Source organism: Ornithorhynchus anatinus, chromosome X1 (genome assembly GCF_004115215.2).
Source record: "Ornithorhynchus anatinus isolate Pmale09 chromosome X1, mOrnAna1.pri.v4, whole genome shotgun sequence".
Taxonomy (NCBI): domain Eukaryota; kingdom Metazoa; phylum Chordata; class Mammalia; order Monotremata; family Ornithorhynchidae; genus Ornithorhynchus; species Ornithorhynchus anatinus.
In genome coordinates this window covers 111,012,932-111,028,049 of record NC_041749.1, presented here as the reverse complement: position 1 = coordinate 111,028,049, position 15,118 = coordinate 111,012,932, and the positions used below count along the sequence as shown (strand labels likewise).

The 15,118-nt window shown below is 52.8% G+C and overlaps 1 protein-coding gene across 3 annotated transcripts in view; it reads left to right on the top strand.

The window, feature by feature from the left end:
* The window catches only part of LOC103166948 (protein Wiz-like), a 58,726-nt gene that overhangs the window by 3,730 nt on the left and 39,878 nt on the right, over nt 1-15,118 (top strand). For all 3 annotated transcript variants that reach the window (XM_029050260.2, XM_029050259.2, XM_029050263.2), the window contains exon 2: nt 632-1,000. In XM_029050260.2, coding sequence (XP_028906093.1) covers nt 694-1,000 — 307 coding nt within the window. In that variant the 5' untranslated portion in view covers nt 632-693. The remainder of the gene's footprint in view (nt 1-631; nt 1,001-15,118) is intronic.

The window sequence follows — 15,118 nt, the reverse complement described above, 5'->3', positions numbered from 1 at the left end:
TGAGAAGCAGTGTGGCTCGGTGGAAAGAGCACGGGTTTAGGAGTCAGAGGTCATGGGTTCTAATCCCGGCTCCGCCACCTGTCAGCTGTGTGACTTTGGGCAAGTCACTTAACTTCTCGGTGCCTCTGTTACCTCATCTGTAAAATGGGGATTAAGACTGGGAGCCTAGACTGTGAACCCGTCATTGGGCAGGGATTGTCTCTATCTCTTGCCGAATTGTACATTCCAAGTGCTTAGTACAGTGCTCTGCACATAGTAAATGCTCAGTAAATACGATTGAGTGAATGAATGAATGAGCATAGTAAGTGCTTAACAAATACCATTTAAAAAAAAAAAAAGGCCAGTGGTTTACTGCCCCAGGGTAGGAATTCCACATGGGTGGGGTTTGTGTTGGTTTTCTTCACTGCTCCCTTGTTGGAGGTGGGGGAGGTGGTGCAGAAGACAGATAAGACCCTTTCAATCCCCAGGGCCCAGGCACGGAGCCCTCAACACTCTCCAAAGGCTTGATGCTGCCCCGGCTGCTGGACCCACTGGGAGACCCCTCCTGCCCCCCACCCCCACCCCACCATCCACTTCTTCATCTCAGCTTTCTTCTTTCCTGTTTCTCCCCCCAACCCCACTCCTCCTCCAGGTATCTGGTGAGCGGGGTCTAGGCCATGATGAATTGCTGAGAGCCCGCTGGCGAGCCGAAGGATGGAGAAGTGTGGCCGGTCTCCTGCCTCCGAGTGGCCCAGGGAGCGTCAGGGAGAAGGGACACCGGGGCCTGCCCCCCTTGAATGTTCCCGGGGCCTCGAGAGAATCTCCAGTTTGGCCCAAGCCACGGGGACCCTGGTGGAGAGCGAGGATGGGACAGAAGCCGGGGAAGGAGAGGGAGACAGCCAGCAGGGAGCTGCCTTCTACCCAACCGGAAGCCCAGGCGCCCTGAGCGTGGAGGGGCCACTGGAAACAGGAGAGCCCTGTGTTGGAAGCAGTTTCTCGTTGGATTCCAGCTTGGATGCGGGTAAAGGCGGGCATCTGTGGTTGGGGGAGGAGGGCGGGCGGGATGCGCCTCTTCCGGGCCTGAGACCGAGAGAGTGGCTGGCAGTTCAGGGATGGAGTGGAGAGGGAGGGTCAAAGGGCGGAGGTCAGCTCTCTTGTTTGGCTCAACTTGTAGGAGCCGGAAGTGGGGCAGGGACCCAAGCAGTCTGGCTCTAAGCTTCCCGGGCCCCTGCTGTGCTAGCTTTCGGTCCTTTGCCCTGCCAACATTTGTTCCTGGCTCTCGGCTGGTGGCAACATGGAGAGTTGAGTCCCGGAGGGGAAGGGAGGGTGAAGAAGAGGTGAGTGGGATGCAGGCAGGGGACTCCTCAAGTCAGCTAGCTCTCTGCACTTGGGCAGCTAGCCGGCAATCCCATCCAGAGAATGTGGTGGCCAAGTCAGCCTGCTCTGGAGGTTGTCTCCCCACTCCCTGAAGGACTTTGAAGTAATGGGAGGAAGAGGGGCTGGGGGCATCCTCCCTCAGTTAAAGCGAGGAGAAAACCGAGACGCCCAGGGCCTCAGAGGGGTAAGCCAGGTGACTTTCTGGTTGCCGGCTGAGTATTCTGCCTTCTCTCCCCGGAAGGAAGCCTTAGGTCTGTCACCTACCTCTTCACCTCCCACAGAAAGTCATCCCTTGGGCTCAACCCTGGCAGACAGAAGGAGAGCCCAGGGAGTTGGAGGCTGGAGGAAAACTCCCAGCTTGGACTCCTGCCCCCTCAGCCTCAGTCTCTCCCTTGGTCAGAGAGGCAGCAACTCCATCCGGGCTTCCCCTTGTGCAAAGCTCAGCCCCTCTGGAAGCTGCATTTGCTCTCGGACTTCTGTGGTCTGAGGATGCCGAAGTTGAATGGGCTCAGTAATCCCCTGTGGCCAAGAAGTTATCGCGGCTTCCAAACCGGCCGCGTGTATTCCGAGGGAAGAGCCGAGGTCTAGGAGCGTTCGGGGAGGTCCTTGGAGCGACAGCGTAGCCTGGTGGAAAGAGCCCGGGCTTGGGAGTCGGAGGCTCTGGATTCTAATCCCGGTTCTGCCACTTGTCTGCTGTGTGAACTTGGACGAGTCTTAGTCGAGCACTTAGTATAGTGCCAAGCGCTTAGTACAGTGCTGTGCACACAGTAAGTGCTCAATAAATACGACTGAAGGAATGGAGTCACTTCACTTCTCTAGGTTTCAGTTTCCACATTGCAAAATAGGGATTCAATACCTGTTCTCCCTCCTACTTAGACTGAGAGTCTCATGTGGGATCTGATCAATCAATCAATCGAGCACCTACTGTGTGTGGAGCACTGTACTAAGCGCTTGGGGGAGTACAACACAGCAATAAAACAGATCCATTCGCTGCCCACAATGATCTTACAGCCTCTTGTATCTAGCACAGTGCTTGATGCATAGTAAGGGCTTAACAAATATCTCAATTATAATATTATTATTCTATTACATATTATTAGTATTATCAAGTATTGGAGCTGGTGGGCTGATTTCTTTATTGACTTGGAGAGACCCTGGATTGGAGCAGCTCAGAGACTTTACAAAGGCTTTATCATCCGCCGTCACAGGAGCCTTGTGAAAGACAGGCAGCTCCCCCCGGGGGAACCTCTTTCTATCTAGGTGGTGAGTGGCATTTAGCAAAGATAGAGACACCGTACTAGGTACTCAGACACATACTGCAGAAGTTCAACCTGGTCCCAGCCTTTGAGGAGCTTTACATCCCAATGGGAGACCAACCTCTCTAGATGAGAAGCAGCATGGCTCAGTGGATAGAGCGCGGGCCTAGGAGTCGGAAGGTCATGGATTCTAATCCCGGCTCCACCACTTGTCTGCTGAGTGACCTTGGGCAAGTCACTCCACTTTTCCCTTTTCTGGGCCTGAGTTACCTCATCTGTAAAATAGGGAATAAGACTGTGAGCCCCACAGGGGGCAGGGACTTTGTCCAACCTGATTTTCTTGTATCCACCCCAGTACTAGTACCATGCCTGGCACAGAGTAAGCGCTTAACAAATAGTATGATAATAGTCATTATTATTATTATGTGGTGCCAGTGGGATGTCCGTGGAGGAGCCAGGACTGCAGTCCAGTTTCCCTAACCCTATCTGTTGCCGAATCATACATTCCAAGCGCTTAGTACAGTGCTCTGCACATAGTAAGCGCTCAGTAAATACGATTGAATGAATGAATGAATGAATGAATGAACCCTAGAGCCATGGTGCTCTCCTCTAGATCCCAGAGACTGTCTGCTTGGCACTGCCAGCCTTGTAGAGTGTGGTGCCTTGATCCGCCCTGCTCCCTTCCTTGAGGATGGGTCCCCGTTCATCTTCCAACATATCTCTGCCTCTCTGCTTTGGATGTGAGTTGCTACAGTTCCCCCCTCAGGACCTAAAGTCGGGGAACCTGCGGCCCAGATAGGGCAGAAGCGGGGCCGGAATCCAGCCATTCTGGCACCCTAGTCCAGTCAGCTTCCTGCTGGAGAGCCTTTGTGAGGGAGAGGGGGATGCCAGCCCCCTTAGTACTCTGTGCCTCTACTTGCCCTGAGCTGGAGCATTTACCACCCAGGCCAGGGGTAGGGAGAGATGCTGAACAAGCCTCTAGCTGTCCCCCAGGTTGCTCCAAAACGTCACATGTCTTTGGGGCCGGAGTGCTCCCGTCCATTTTTTTATTCATGATAATAGTAACAATAATGATAACAGTAACAATAATTGTGGCATTTAAGGGCTTAGTAGGTGCCGAGCACTGGGGTAGATACAGAGTTCACTAGGTCCCACATGGGGCTCACAGTCCAAGGGAGATGGAGAACAGGTTTGAAACCCCATTTTGCAGACGAGGGAACTGAGGCTCAGAGAAGTGAAGTGACTTACCCAAGGTCACACAGCGGGTAAGTAGCTGACCTGGAAGTGGAACCCAGGCCCAAGCACTTTACACTAGGCCACGCAGCTTCTCCTAATTCAAGGAATCTGGGAGAGGGGTTCTGGAAGCCAGTGAAATTCCTGAACCTCTTCCCCACCCCCCGCCAGCCTCTCTCCTGCCATCTACGCCCCCAGTTTCAGCCTGTTTCTCCCCACCTTGGCCCCTGCCACCTGGAGTCCCAGCCACTTCGCGACACTGACACCCGGAGCCGGCAGCATTGCGGGATGGTCTGAGATGGGCTTGTCGGATCTAATCCTGGCCCCACTCTCAGTGGGAGGAGTCCAGACCACTCCCTTTCCCCGTATGGGTCTCTCTTTATCCACCTCAGAAAAGGAGGAAACCCTTAATTGTCACTGCTCCCCACTCCCCATAGCCCTCCTACCTGTCACTCCCTAGAATTGAAGACCTCCTGCTTCTTGGAGATTGCCCCCCAAACAAGGCAGGGACCGTGCACCCCAGTGAAGGGGAGGATGGGGGCTGGAGGGGTGCTGTTCATTTACCCTGCTTTGCCCTACTTGAAGAATAGGAATCTTTCTCTTCCCACCCAGATCTGTTCCAAGAGCAAACCTGATCCCAGCTTGCATTCCCCCTCTCCCCGTCCCCCCCTCCCCTTTTCCCCCCTCCCCCCCAGCCCACCCCCCCACGCCCCCCCACCAGGGGAGTAGTAGATCTCAGTGACCTTTGACCTGAGCCAAGGTGGAGGCATCTTGGCTCAGCTGCCTACCAGGGAGCTTTCTCTGAAGATCTCAAAGCATTTTCACATTGTTCATTTCCAGCATTCTTCCCTTTTTAAAGGGCAGGGATGGTCAAAGGACTTGATCTGCCCCCCCGTTTTACTTTTTATAGGAGGTAAAACTGAGGCCGAGGTGAGGGAAAGGTCATTCAGTGAATTTGCGTAGGCAGTAGGGGAGGAAAAAAGACAGGAATTGAGGGGAAAAGACACAGAAATCCAAACCCCCCCCCAGTCCAGCCTCTGATTCAGGCACTGACAGTTTCTAGATTACAGGGACAGATAATAATGATTACGGTGTTTGTTAAACACTTACGGTGTGCCAAGCACTGTGCTAAGTGCTGGGGGAGATACAAGAGAATCAGGTTGGACACAATCCCTGGCCTACGTGAGGGCTTACAGTCTAAGTGGGAGAGAGAACGGGTATTGAATCCCCATTTTACAGATGAGAAAACGGAGGTACAGGGAAGTTGTGAGTTGCCCGAGATCACACGGTGGCAAGCGGTGGAGCCGGTAGTGGAACTCGGGTCTCCTTGCTCTGTCCTGTGCTCTTTCCACTAGGCCGTACTGCTCTGATCACATCTCCAGCCGCCTTCCCTCACTTTGTCTCCCACTTCCCAGGCTCTTCTCACCACCATCTTGGAGCTGGCTAGACTAAGCCTCCAGGGCAAGACACTCAGGGTGAGGTGGCCCCGGGTGATTCTCGTCAATTCCGGCCAAGGAGACACAGGAGCGGTCACACGCGTTATGCGGGACTTGCGGTGTAAGGGGGTGGCATCGCAGGGGCCATTTCGCAGAGGTCAGCGCGATTCGACCCGTCCTAGAGCGTTTCTCTGGTAGGACCGTGCTCCACGGCCCCTCTCTCCACTCGCCCCGGAGCCCTCAGAGCCCCTCCTGAGTCCCCGGGGACATGAGCCCCAATTCTGAGCCCCAGAACACGGCGGCAGGAGCTGCGCAGAGGGATGCTCGGGTGATTAATACGATGACCACCGGACGTGAGGACGTCGGGTTCCGTGACGGTACCCGACGGGACAGACCAGCCCGAAATGGGACAGATGACCCCTCTATGCCTGGGGCTGGGGAAACTGAGGCAGCGAGTGGTTAAAGGCTGAAACCCTGGGTAGGGAGCCCTGAGGGTAGTCGAACCAGAAAGAGAAACCACATATCCTGCTTTTGTCGAAGTCCTCCCCCGTGTCACCGGCCAGTGGCAGGCGGGGGGATGTGGGGGGACAGTCTAGAGTGGAGGGTCTTTATTTGGGGAGCTTGCTCCCTCTGGTGGCTGTCGGGAAAGAATGCAGGGCCGGTCATGTGGCCGGGAAGTGGATTTGAATGCTGTCACTCTTCCTTCTCCCACCTTCCTCCTCTTCTGTGCCCGCTCCCCAAGACCGTGGGAGCTCCACTTCGACTCACTGCCTGGCCCAGAGAAACGCAGCACGAAAGCACTAGTACTCCTCGGTTCTTTTGACTTTGCTGTGTGGCCTTAGGAAAATTGCCAAACCTCTCTGTGCCTCAAAAGGGGATGGTAATTACCCCCCCACACACACACACACCTGTTTCACTGAGCAGGGCCTGGAGATAAGGCAAGAATTTTCTCCCGAGCCTCTCGCCTCTCAGCACACTCTCAATGCTTTCCAGTCACACACTCCCCGGGGAAGTTTGGATCAGAGGCTTCACTCTCCAGGTTACAGAGGAGGCTGTGGAGGGTCAGGGAGCCAAGAGTTGGGAACAAAATCCAGCTCTGCTCGATTTGAGGTGATGCTGCATAGCGGCGGTGTGCTCAGAGCCCCCCCTCCCCACTACCAGATAGCGATGCTGAGCTCACGGGGTGCTGCCCATTAACCGCCTCAGTTTCTCCAAGTACAGGTACGGTCTCGTGACCAGCGCGAGTCGCGGGATCAGGACTTAGGAGGTTTCGTGCTGCCACCTGAAAGGCCTAGGGCAGGGCCCATTAGGGTCTAGCTCTCAGTGGGTGAGGAGCGTTATGTTCGGCCCCCGCCAGGCACTGTACTGAGAGCTGGGGTAGAGCTGAGGGAATCGGGTCGGACACCATCCCTGTCCCACACGAGGCCCCCAGTCCGAGTAGGAGGCAGAACGGGTCTTGAATCCCCATTATAGAGATGAGGAAAGTGAGGCCCAGAGAATTGAAGCGTGGCTCAGTGGAAAGAGCACGGGCTTAGGCGTCAGAGGTCATGGGTTCTAATCCTGGCTCCGACACCTGTCAGCTCTGTGACTTTGGGCAAGTCACTCAACTTCTCGATGCCTCAGTTACCTCATCTATAAAATGGGGATTAAGACTGTGAGCCTCACGTGGGACAACCTGATTACCCTGTATCTACCCCAGCGCTTAGAACAGTGCTCAGCACATAGTAAGCGCTTGACAAACACCAACATTATCATTATTATTATTATTATTATTAAGCGAAGTGACTTTCAAGGGCACCCAGCAGGCATCTGTGGTGGAGCTGGCATTAGAAGCCAGGTCCTTGCCCTTTCCACTGTGCCACACTGCTTCATTCATTCATTTAATCATATTTATTGAGTGCTTACTGTGTGCAGAGCACTGTACTAAGCGCTTGGGAAAGGACATTACAACAATAAGCAGCTGCTTCTCGAAGCGTCCCCTCTCTGCTCTTCCCAGTGTGGCCACTCCATCTGGACTCCAGTCCTCTAGACTGTAAGCTCGTGGTGGGCAGGGAATATGTCAGTTTGTCGTTGTATTGCAGTCTCCCAAGTGCTCAGTACAGTGCTCTACACAGTAAGCGCTCAATAAATACCTGTTAACTGACTGACTGGTGCCAGCGGCGGCCGCCTTGGTAGCAAACAAGCCAGTTCATTGGCTGCCGCCACCCAGATGCAAGCGACAGTGGTAGCCTTGGCTAAACTGGTTAATAATTATAATAATCATAATTGTGGTGTTACTATGTGCCAAGCACTGCACTTAGCCCTGGGGTAGACACAAGGTAATCATTCATTCAATCGTATTTATTGAGCGCTTACTGTGTGCAGAGCACTGTTCTAAACTCTTGGAATGTCCAATTCAGCAACAGAGAGACCATCCCTGCCCAACAACGGGCTCCCAGTGTAAAAGATAATGATGATATTTGTTAAACGCTTATTGTGTGCCCAGTACTGTTCTAAGCGCTGGGGTAGATACAAAGTTAACAGGTTGTCCCACGTGGGGCTCACAGTCTTCATCCCCATTTTACAGGTGAGGGAACTGAGGCCCAGAGAAGTGAAGGGACTTGCCCAAAGTCACACAGCTGACAGGTGGTGGAGTTGGGATTCGAAATCATGACCTCTGACTCCCAAGCCCATGCTCTTTCCACTAAGCCACGCTGCTTCTCCTTTAATCAAATCTCACATGGGGCTCCCAGTCTAGGAGGGAGAACAGGTATTGTATCCCCATTTTGCAGATGAGGGAACTGAGGCAGAAAAGTAAAGTGACTTGCCCAAGGTCACACAGCAGGCAAGTGGTAGAGCTTGGATTCGAATTCAGGTCCTCCAACTCCCAGGTCCGTGCTCTTTTCACTGGGCCATGCTGCTTCTCGACTTGTCCGTGGTGGTTGGCCACTTGATCGCCCGGGGCCACTTTGTGGGTGGTGTCGACAAGTCTCCCCTTTCTCTCCTTTCTCCTCTTCCCTTCTCTGGTCCCCACCCTGCCTAGGTGACCAAAAATAGAAGTGTATGCAGTGAGCAAGACCCCAATTCCTTCTCGGCCTCTCTTTTGACCTTCTTTCAATCTCACCATCCCAGTCCTCCTCAATCCCTGGACTGCTTGCGGGGTGTTTTTAATAACAGTAATAATAATTCCATTCTCAGTCAAGGGTGAGCAACAGGTTAGCCCAGGGTGCTAAACCTCAAATAATGATAACAGTAACTGTGGGGTTTTTGTTAAAGCGCTTACTATGTGCCGAGTGCTGTATTAAGCGCTAGAGTAGATAGATATGAGATCATTCATTCAGTAGTATTTGAGCGCTTACTCATTCAATAGTATTTATTGAGCGCTTACTATGTGCAGAGCACTGTACTAAGCGCTTGGGATGAACAAGTCGGCAACAGATAGAGACAGTCCCTGCCGTTTGACGGGCTTACAGTCTAATCGGGGGAGACAGACAGACCAGAACAATGGCAATAAACAGAGTCAAGGGGAAGAACATCTCGTAAAAACCGATGGCAACTAAATAGAATCGAGGCGATGTACAATTCATTAACAAAATAAATAGGGTAACGAAAATATACAGTTGAGCGGACGAGTACGGTGCTGTGGGGATGGGAAGGGAGAGGTGGAGGAGCAGAGGGAAAAGGGGAAAATGAGGGTTTAGCTGCGGAGAGGTAAAGGGGGGATGGCAGAGGGAGTAGAGGGAGAAGAGGAGCTCAGTCTGGGAAGGCCTCTTGGAGGAGGTGAGTTTTAAGTAGGGTTTTGAAGAGGGAAAGAGAATCAGTTTGCCGGAGGTGAGGAGGGAGGGCGTTCCAGGACCGCAGGAGGACGCGACCCGGGGGTCGACGGCGGGATAGGCGAGACCGAGGGACGGCGAGGAGGTGGGCGGCAGAGGAGCGGAGCGTGCGGGGTGGGTGGTAGAAAGAGAGAAGGGAGGAGAGGTAGGAAGGGGCAAGGCGATGTAGAGCCTCGAAGCCTAGAGTGAGGAGTTTTTGTTTGGAGCGGAGGTCGATAGGCAACCACTGGAGGTGTTTAAGAAGGGGAGTGACATGCCCAGATTGTTTCTGCGGGAAGATGAGCCGGGCAGCGGAGTGAAGAATAGACTGGAGCGGGGCGAGAGAGGAGGAAGGGAGGTCAGAGAGAAGGCTGACACAGTAGTCTAGCCGGGATATAACGAGAATGTGCTTACTATGTGCATAACACTGTATTAAGTGCTTGGAATGTGCAATTAGATCAGACACAGCCCCTGTTCCACATGGGGCTCACATTCTAACCAGGAGAGAGAAGGCATTTTGAATTCCCATTGAACAGATGGGGAAACTGAGGCAGGGAGCAGTGAAGTGACTTGTCCAGTGTCAGACAGCGGGCAAGGGGTGGAGCTGGGGTTAGAACCCAGCTCCCTGACTCCCAGGGCCGTGCTGCTTCTCCAAGTGTCCACAGTAGTGGAAAGAACCTCATGGCCTGAAGAGAGGGGGAGGCCTTGCCCCCCAAGCCCAGCCTGGAGGTGGAACAGAGACCTTCCAATGTCTCTGCTTTCATTCATTCATTCAATCGTGTTTATTAAGCGCCTACTGCTTCTGTCTCTTGTCTTAGGCCAGCCTCTGAAAACGGTGGTCCTCTGCCCCAAGTTAGAGCCTTAACTTCCACCTGGGGAGACCAGTCGTCCAGTTGGGTACCAGACTGTCCAGTTTTCAGCTGGCCCGTTCCCTTTCCAGTATGAAGCCGGCACCAGATGCCTTTATTGTAACTTGTATGTTTATTTTTAAATGCCCAGGCTCCCCCTTCTTTGGCTTCTGCTGCCGAGTTCCACAGCAGTGCCTGTGTTCAGAGGGACCTGGCAGGGGAACACAGCGGCCCTGGAGCAACTGGGAGCGGGGCGGAGGAGAGGGGGGCAGGACAGCCGGAGAAACGCTCTAGGTTCGGACACAATCCGGTGGATTCCGGCACACGTGGAGTTCATGTGATGTCATGCGGTTTGGCTGCATGCCGGCCTAGCGCTTGTGATGTCACATGTGTCACGGCCAGGTTTGTTTTCTGGGTGCCTTGACTGGTCACCCAGCTTCTACCTTGGGCTTCAAAGCATGAAGAGGTGGAGATGGTGTGGCTGGGAGAGTCTATGAGGGGGGAAGAGAGGACTCTCAGCCAGGGTCATATGCAGAGAAGCTGCGTGGCCTAGAGGAAAGAGCATGGGCTTGGGAGCCGGAGAACCTGGGTTGATAATAATAATCGTGGTATTTGTTAAGTGCTTAAGTGTCCTCAGCACTGGGGGAGTGGATACAAGCAAATCGGGTTGGATGCAGTTCGTGTCCCACATAGGGCTCACTGTCTTAAACCCCATTTTACAGTTGAGGTAACTGAGTCCCAGAGAAGTGAAGGGGTTTGCCCAAGGTCACATGACAAAGTTAAGGACCTGGGATTAGAACCCAGGTCCTTCTGATTCCCAAGACCATGCTCTCTTCACTAGGCCATGCTGCTTCTCTAATCCTGGTTCTAATCCTGGCTCTGCCAAATGCTTGCTGTGTGACCTTTGGTAAGTACTTCACTTCTCTATACCTCAGTTCTTCTGTTGTCCCTCCTACTTAGACTGCGAGTCCCATGAGGGCCAGGGTCTGGGTCCGACCTAACTGTATCTACCCCAGCACAGCATTTGATACATAGTAAGCATTTAAAAAATACCATTTTAAAAAAAAAAGTCAGCCCAGCAGGCCGGGTGTTATTCTGCTGGAAACTTGTCGGGGTCATGTATGAAGACACTGGAGGTAGAACAGGGTTAGGGCTTGGCAGCTGGGCACCTCTGCATCCTCTCCCAGTAATAAGAAGAAGAATCATGGGGTGCTATCTGTTAAGCACTCAATGGCCACATTCAGTGCTAAACCCTGGAGTAGATGGTCTTGTCTTGTCTTACGCTATCGAGTCGTCTCCACATAGCAACACCATGGACACATCTCTCCCAGAACGCCATCTACAATCGTTCTGGTAGTGGATCCATAGAGTTTACTTGGTAAAAAATATGGAAGAGGTTTACCATTGCCTCCTTCCGTGCTATAAACTTGAGTCTCCGCCTTCGACTCTCTCCCATGCCGCTGCTGCCCAGCACGGGTGAGTTTTGCCTTGCAGCAGATTGCCTTCCACTCGCTAGCCACTCCCCAAACTAGAAATGGAAGGGGTATGCCTCTGCTTGACTCTCCCTCCTGTAATCGAGGCTGGTAGAGTACTGGAAACTGTCCAAGTGTGACCCTGAAGGGCGGCGGGGTGTAGGGAGGTAGATGCTAAATACAGGATAACCAGGTCGGACCCAGGCCCTAATACGGATAATAGTAATTGTGGTATTCAGTGCTAAGCACTGTAATAATAATGACAATAATAATTGTGGTATTTGTTAAGCGCTTTACTGTGTGCCAGGCAGTGTACTAATCGCCGGGGTAGATGCAAACAAATCGGATTGGACACAGTCCCTGTCCCACATGGGGCTCACAATCTTAATCCCTATTTTACAGATGAGGTATCTGAGGCACAGAGAAGTGAAGTGACTTGCCCAAGGTCACATGGCAGGCAAGTGGCGAGCCAGGATCAGAACCCAGGTCCTTTTAACTCCCAGGCCCGGGGTCTATCCACTAGGCCATGTTGTTTCTCACTGTACTGAGCACAGGGGTAGATACAGAGAATCGAGTAGAATATAGTCCCTGTCCCATTTGGGCTCCCATTCTAAGTAGGAGGGAGAATAGGTGTTGAATCCCCATTTTACAGATGAGCAAAGTGAGACACAGAAAGGTAAGGTGACTTGCCCAAAGTCACCCAGTAGGCACGTGACTCCCAGTCTAAGGGGGAAGGGAGAACAGATGAGCCACATTTTACAGATGAGGCACAGAGAGGTTACAGCAGGACAGTGGCAGAGCCGGGATGAGAACGTAGGCCTCCTGACTCCCAGGTCTGGGTTCTTTTACCCAAGTTAGCTGGAGAAAAATACAGTACCTCAGAAATGGCCACATGCCCTCAGGGGTAGCCCCCCAGACTTCAGGTAGAGGAAATTGCTCTCTGTCTCATATTGAGCCAGTCACCTAGATTCCCACACAGTCAGCCACACCGGCAGCTAAAGAGGATGTGAGTTGGGTAGAATCTCTGAGGATCTCAGATGAGGTGAAGGGAGAAGAGACAGGGCCGAGCCTTCATTTGGTCTGAAGTGTCGGTCAGTCAATCGTATTTATTGAGCACTTATTGTATGCAGAGCACTGTACTAAGCGCTTGGGAAAGTACAACACAACATTATAACAGACACATTCCTTTCCCACGATGAGAGGATAAAGGTCGGGAGCTGGTGAAAGCAGGGCCAGCAAAGCCCTTGGGCCTGGCCTTGCCCTGTTGTGGTGACCCTCTGCAAATGTTCTGTGAGTGCACACACTAGGCCTTGATGATGGGGGCTCGGGAGGCAGAAAGCTGAAACGTCTGCCCTCCGGGGATCTGGCATAAAGATTATGCAGTGACAAAATCTCCCACCTGCTCCTAGTCGGTCAAACATTCAGTCTTCAGTTCCCAGTAGGGCCAGCACATTGGACAGACCAGGGTGCACGCATGGGGTACATAGCTGGACCTGTGCCCGAGAGGGATCAAGAAGCAGGAGTCTTGGCATGAGAGTGATGGTGAATTCCCCTTCCCCGCTTGAGCTGCCTCTCCTCCCCGGGGGCTCGCTGAGGCCTGCAGCCCACCCCCCAGGCCCATAGGGGGCTTCACCTTCCCCCCCAGCACCTCTGAGTTAAACCCAGACTGAGGCCCCTTGGCGCCAGAATGCTCTTCTGGGCCCTTTAAGTGGCCGGCTCCCCATACGGGGCAGGGGGCTGAGCCTGGGCTCGGTTCTTGAACTGGAAGTTCTTGATGTAGGTCTCCATGACCCAACTTCCTGACTTGATGCTCTTCTTCTGGCGGGCAGTGCCTAACCAGGCGCCCTCCTGCCCCCTTACAGGTCCTCCCTTCTTCCTCTATTTCCTGTCTCAGAGAGCTGAGGCCTACCACATGGTCTTGGATTTCCTCTGCCTTATCCAGGTCCAGGTGGAGCCCATCAGCTCTGACTCCCCCTGAGAGAGCTAGGCCTCTGGGAGAGAGTTTCCTCTTCCCAGGATGGAGAGGATGGGTTTGGGATCTGCTCCCTCCCTCCCTCAGACCAGAACGAAGTCTCTGAGCCTGGTGGCAACTCCCCTTCTCGCTTCACCCAGCTCAAGGCTCGTTCCCTCCAGGTCTCACTGACCACTCCAGCGAGTCCTTTTTGAGCGAGCTTCTCTCCTTCTGGAGGAAACTGGGGATTTGGGCCTCTCCAGGGATACCCAGGGCCTCTCGGAGAACAGGGAGCAGCATAACAGTGTTTACCTTTCCTGGCTGGTGCTGAGTAGTGATTGAGTCAAGTGCGCGAGCGACGTCTGCTCAGTGTCGCAGAGCTGGAAAAGCGAGGTGTCCCATCTTGGAGGTAAGAGAGGATGCCCCCAGTTGCTGCACCCCCCCTACTCCTGGGTTCCTGCCAGGTGCCTCTCCACATCACTTACTTCCTCTGTGCTGATTTCCTCAATTGTGGCCTTTTTCCAACTCCCCCCCGCCCCTCCCCATCACCCCAGGTCTCCCCCTAGGAGCATTGGCTCCTAAATTGGCCCAGGCTGGGCCCAAATCTCTGCCCGTGCCCAGGAGAGGCATTGAGGCTCATCACTACTGGGGAGGGGGTAAACAAGTAGGTAAAAACAATGGGTTTTTTTGTCTTTTTTGTTTTTAAACCACTGTGGGGTTTTGGTCCCAAGCAGGCAGTATGTAGTCTGTCCCCTGCCCCTTTGCCCTACACCCCCAGCCTTCTTCAGGAGGAGCAGTGTGGCCTAGTGGAAGTGTGGCCTAGTGGAAGGAGCACGGGCCTAGGAGGCAGAGGATATGCGTTCTAATCCCGCTCTGCCATGTGCCTGCTGTGCGACCTTGAGCAAGGCTCTTAACTTCTCTAGGCCTCAGTTACCTCATCCGTAAAATGGGGATTAAGAATGTGAGCCCCATGTAGGACAGGGACTGTATCCACCCTGATTAACTTGTATCTACCCCAGTGTTTAGAACAGTGCTTGGCATTTAGTAAGGACTTAATAAGTACCATGATTATTATTTCATTATATTATGACTTCTCTGTGCCTCAGTTGCCTCATCTGTAAAACGGGGATTCAATACCAGTTCTCCCTCCTACTTAGATTGTTAGCCCTGGGTGGATCAAGGACTGTTTCTGACCTAATTATCTTAGCCCTTAGAACAGTGCTCGACACATAGCGATCGCTTAACGAATACCATTATTATTATTATTGTTGTTCTTATTGTTAATACTACTATTCCTAGGTGTGGGAGGGGAAAACTGAGGCCTGGAAAGGGACTTGTTCTGCTCCCACAAGTCCCACAATAAGGTGGTAGTAGAGCCAGGAATGAGATTTGGTGGTGGGGGGTGACCTCCCAGCGTGGCATGCTGGGCCCGCTGAAAAACTGTGGTGATTTGGTTTCCACTTCCAACCAGCTAAATGTCTCACCACCACTTCAGTAAGTGGGAAAGTTAGTTTTACATGTTCAGAGAAAGGTAGGTAGGGATGGCGGAGACAAGTAATAGAGCCTGGAAAGAAAGCCAGTTGTAGGATGAGGTATCACTGAAAGGAGTAAAAATATATATATATATGGAACTAAAATGGCTACCACCTTCCTGCTGGCAGCCATGTTGGGTGTGTCATGGGTCCCTCTGTACCTTCAAAGGGAGCCATTTCTCTATTCACTGATCTTTTTTTTTTCCCCCAAATGATTTACTATTATTATTGCCACTATTACAT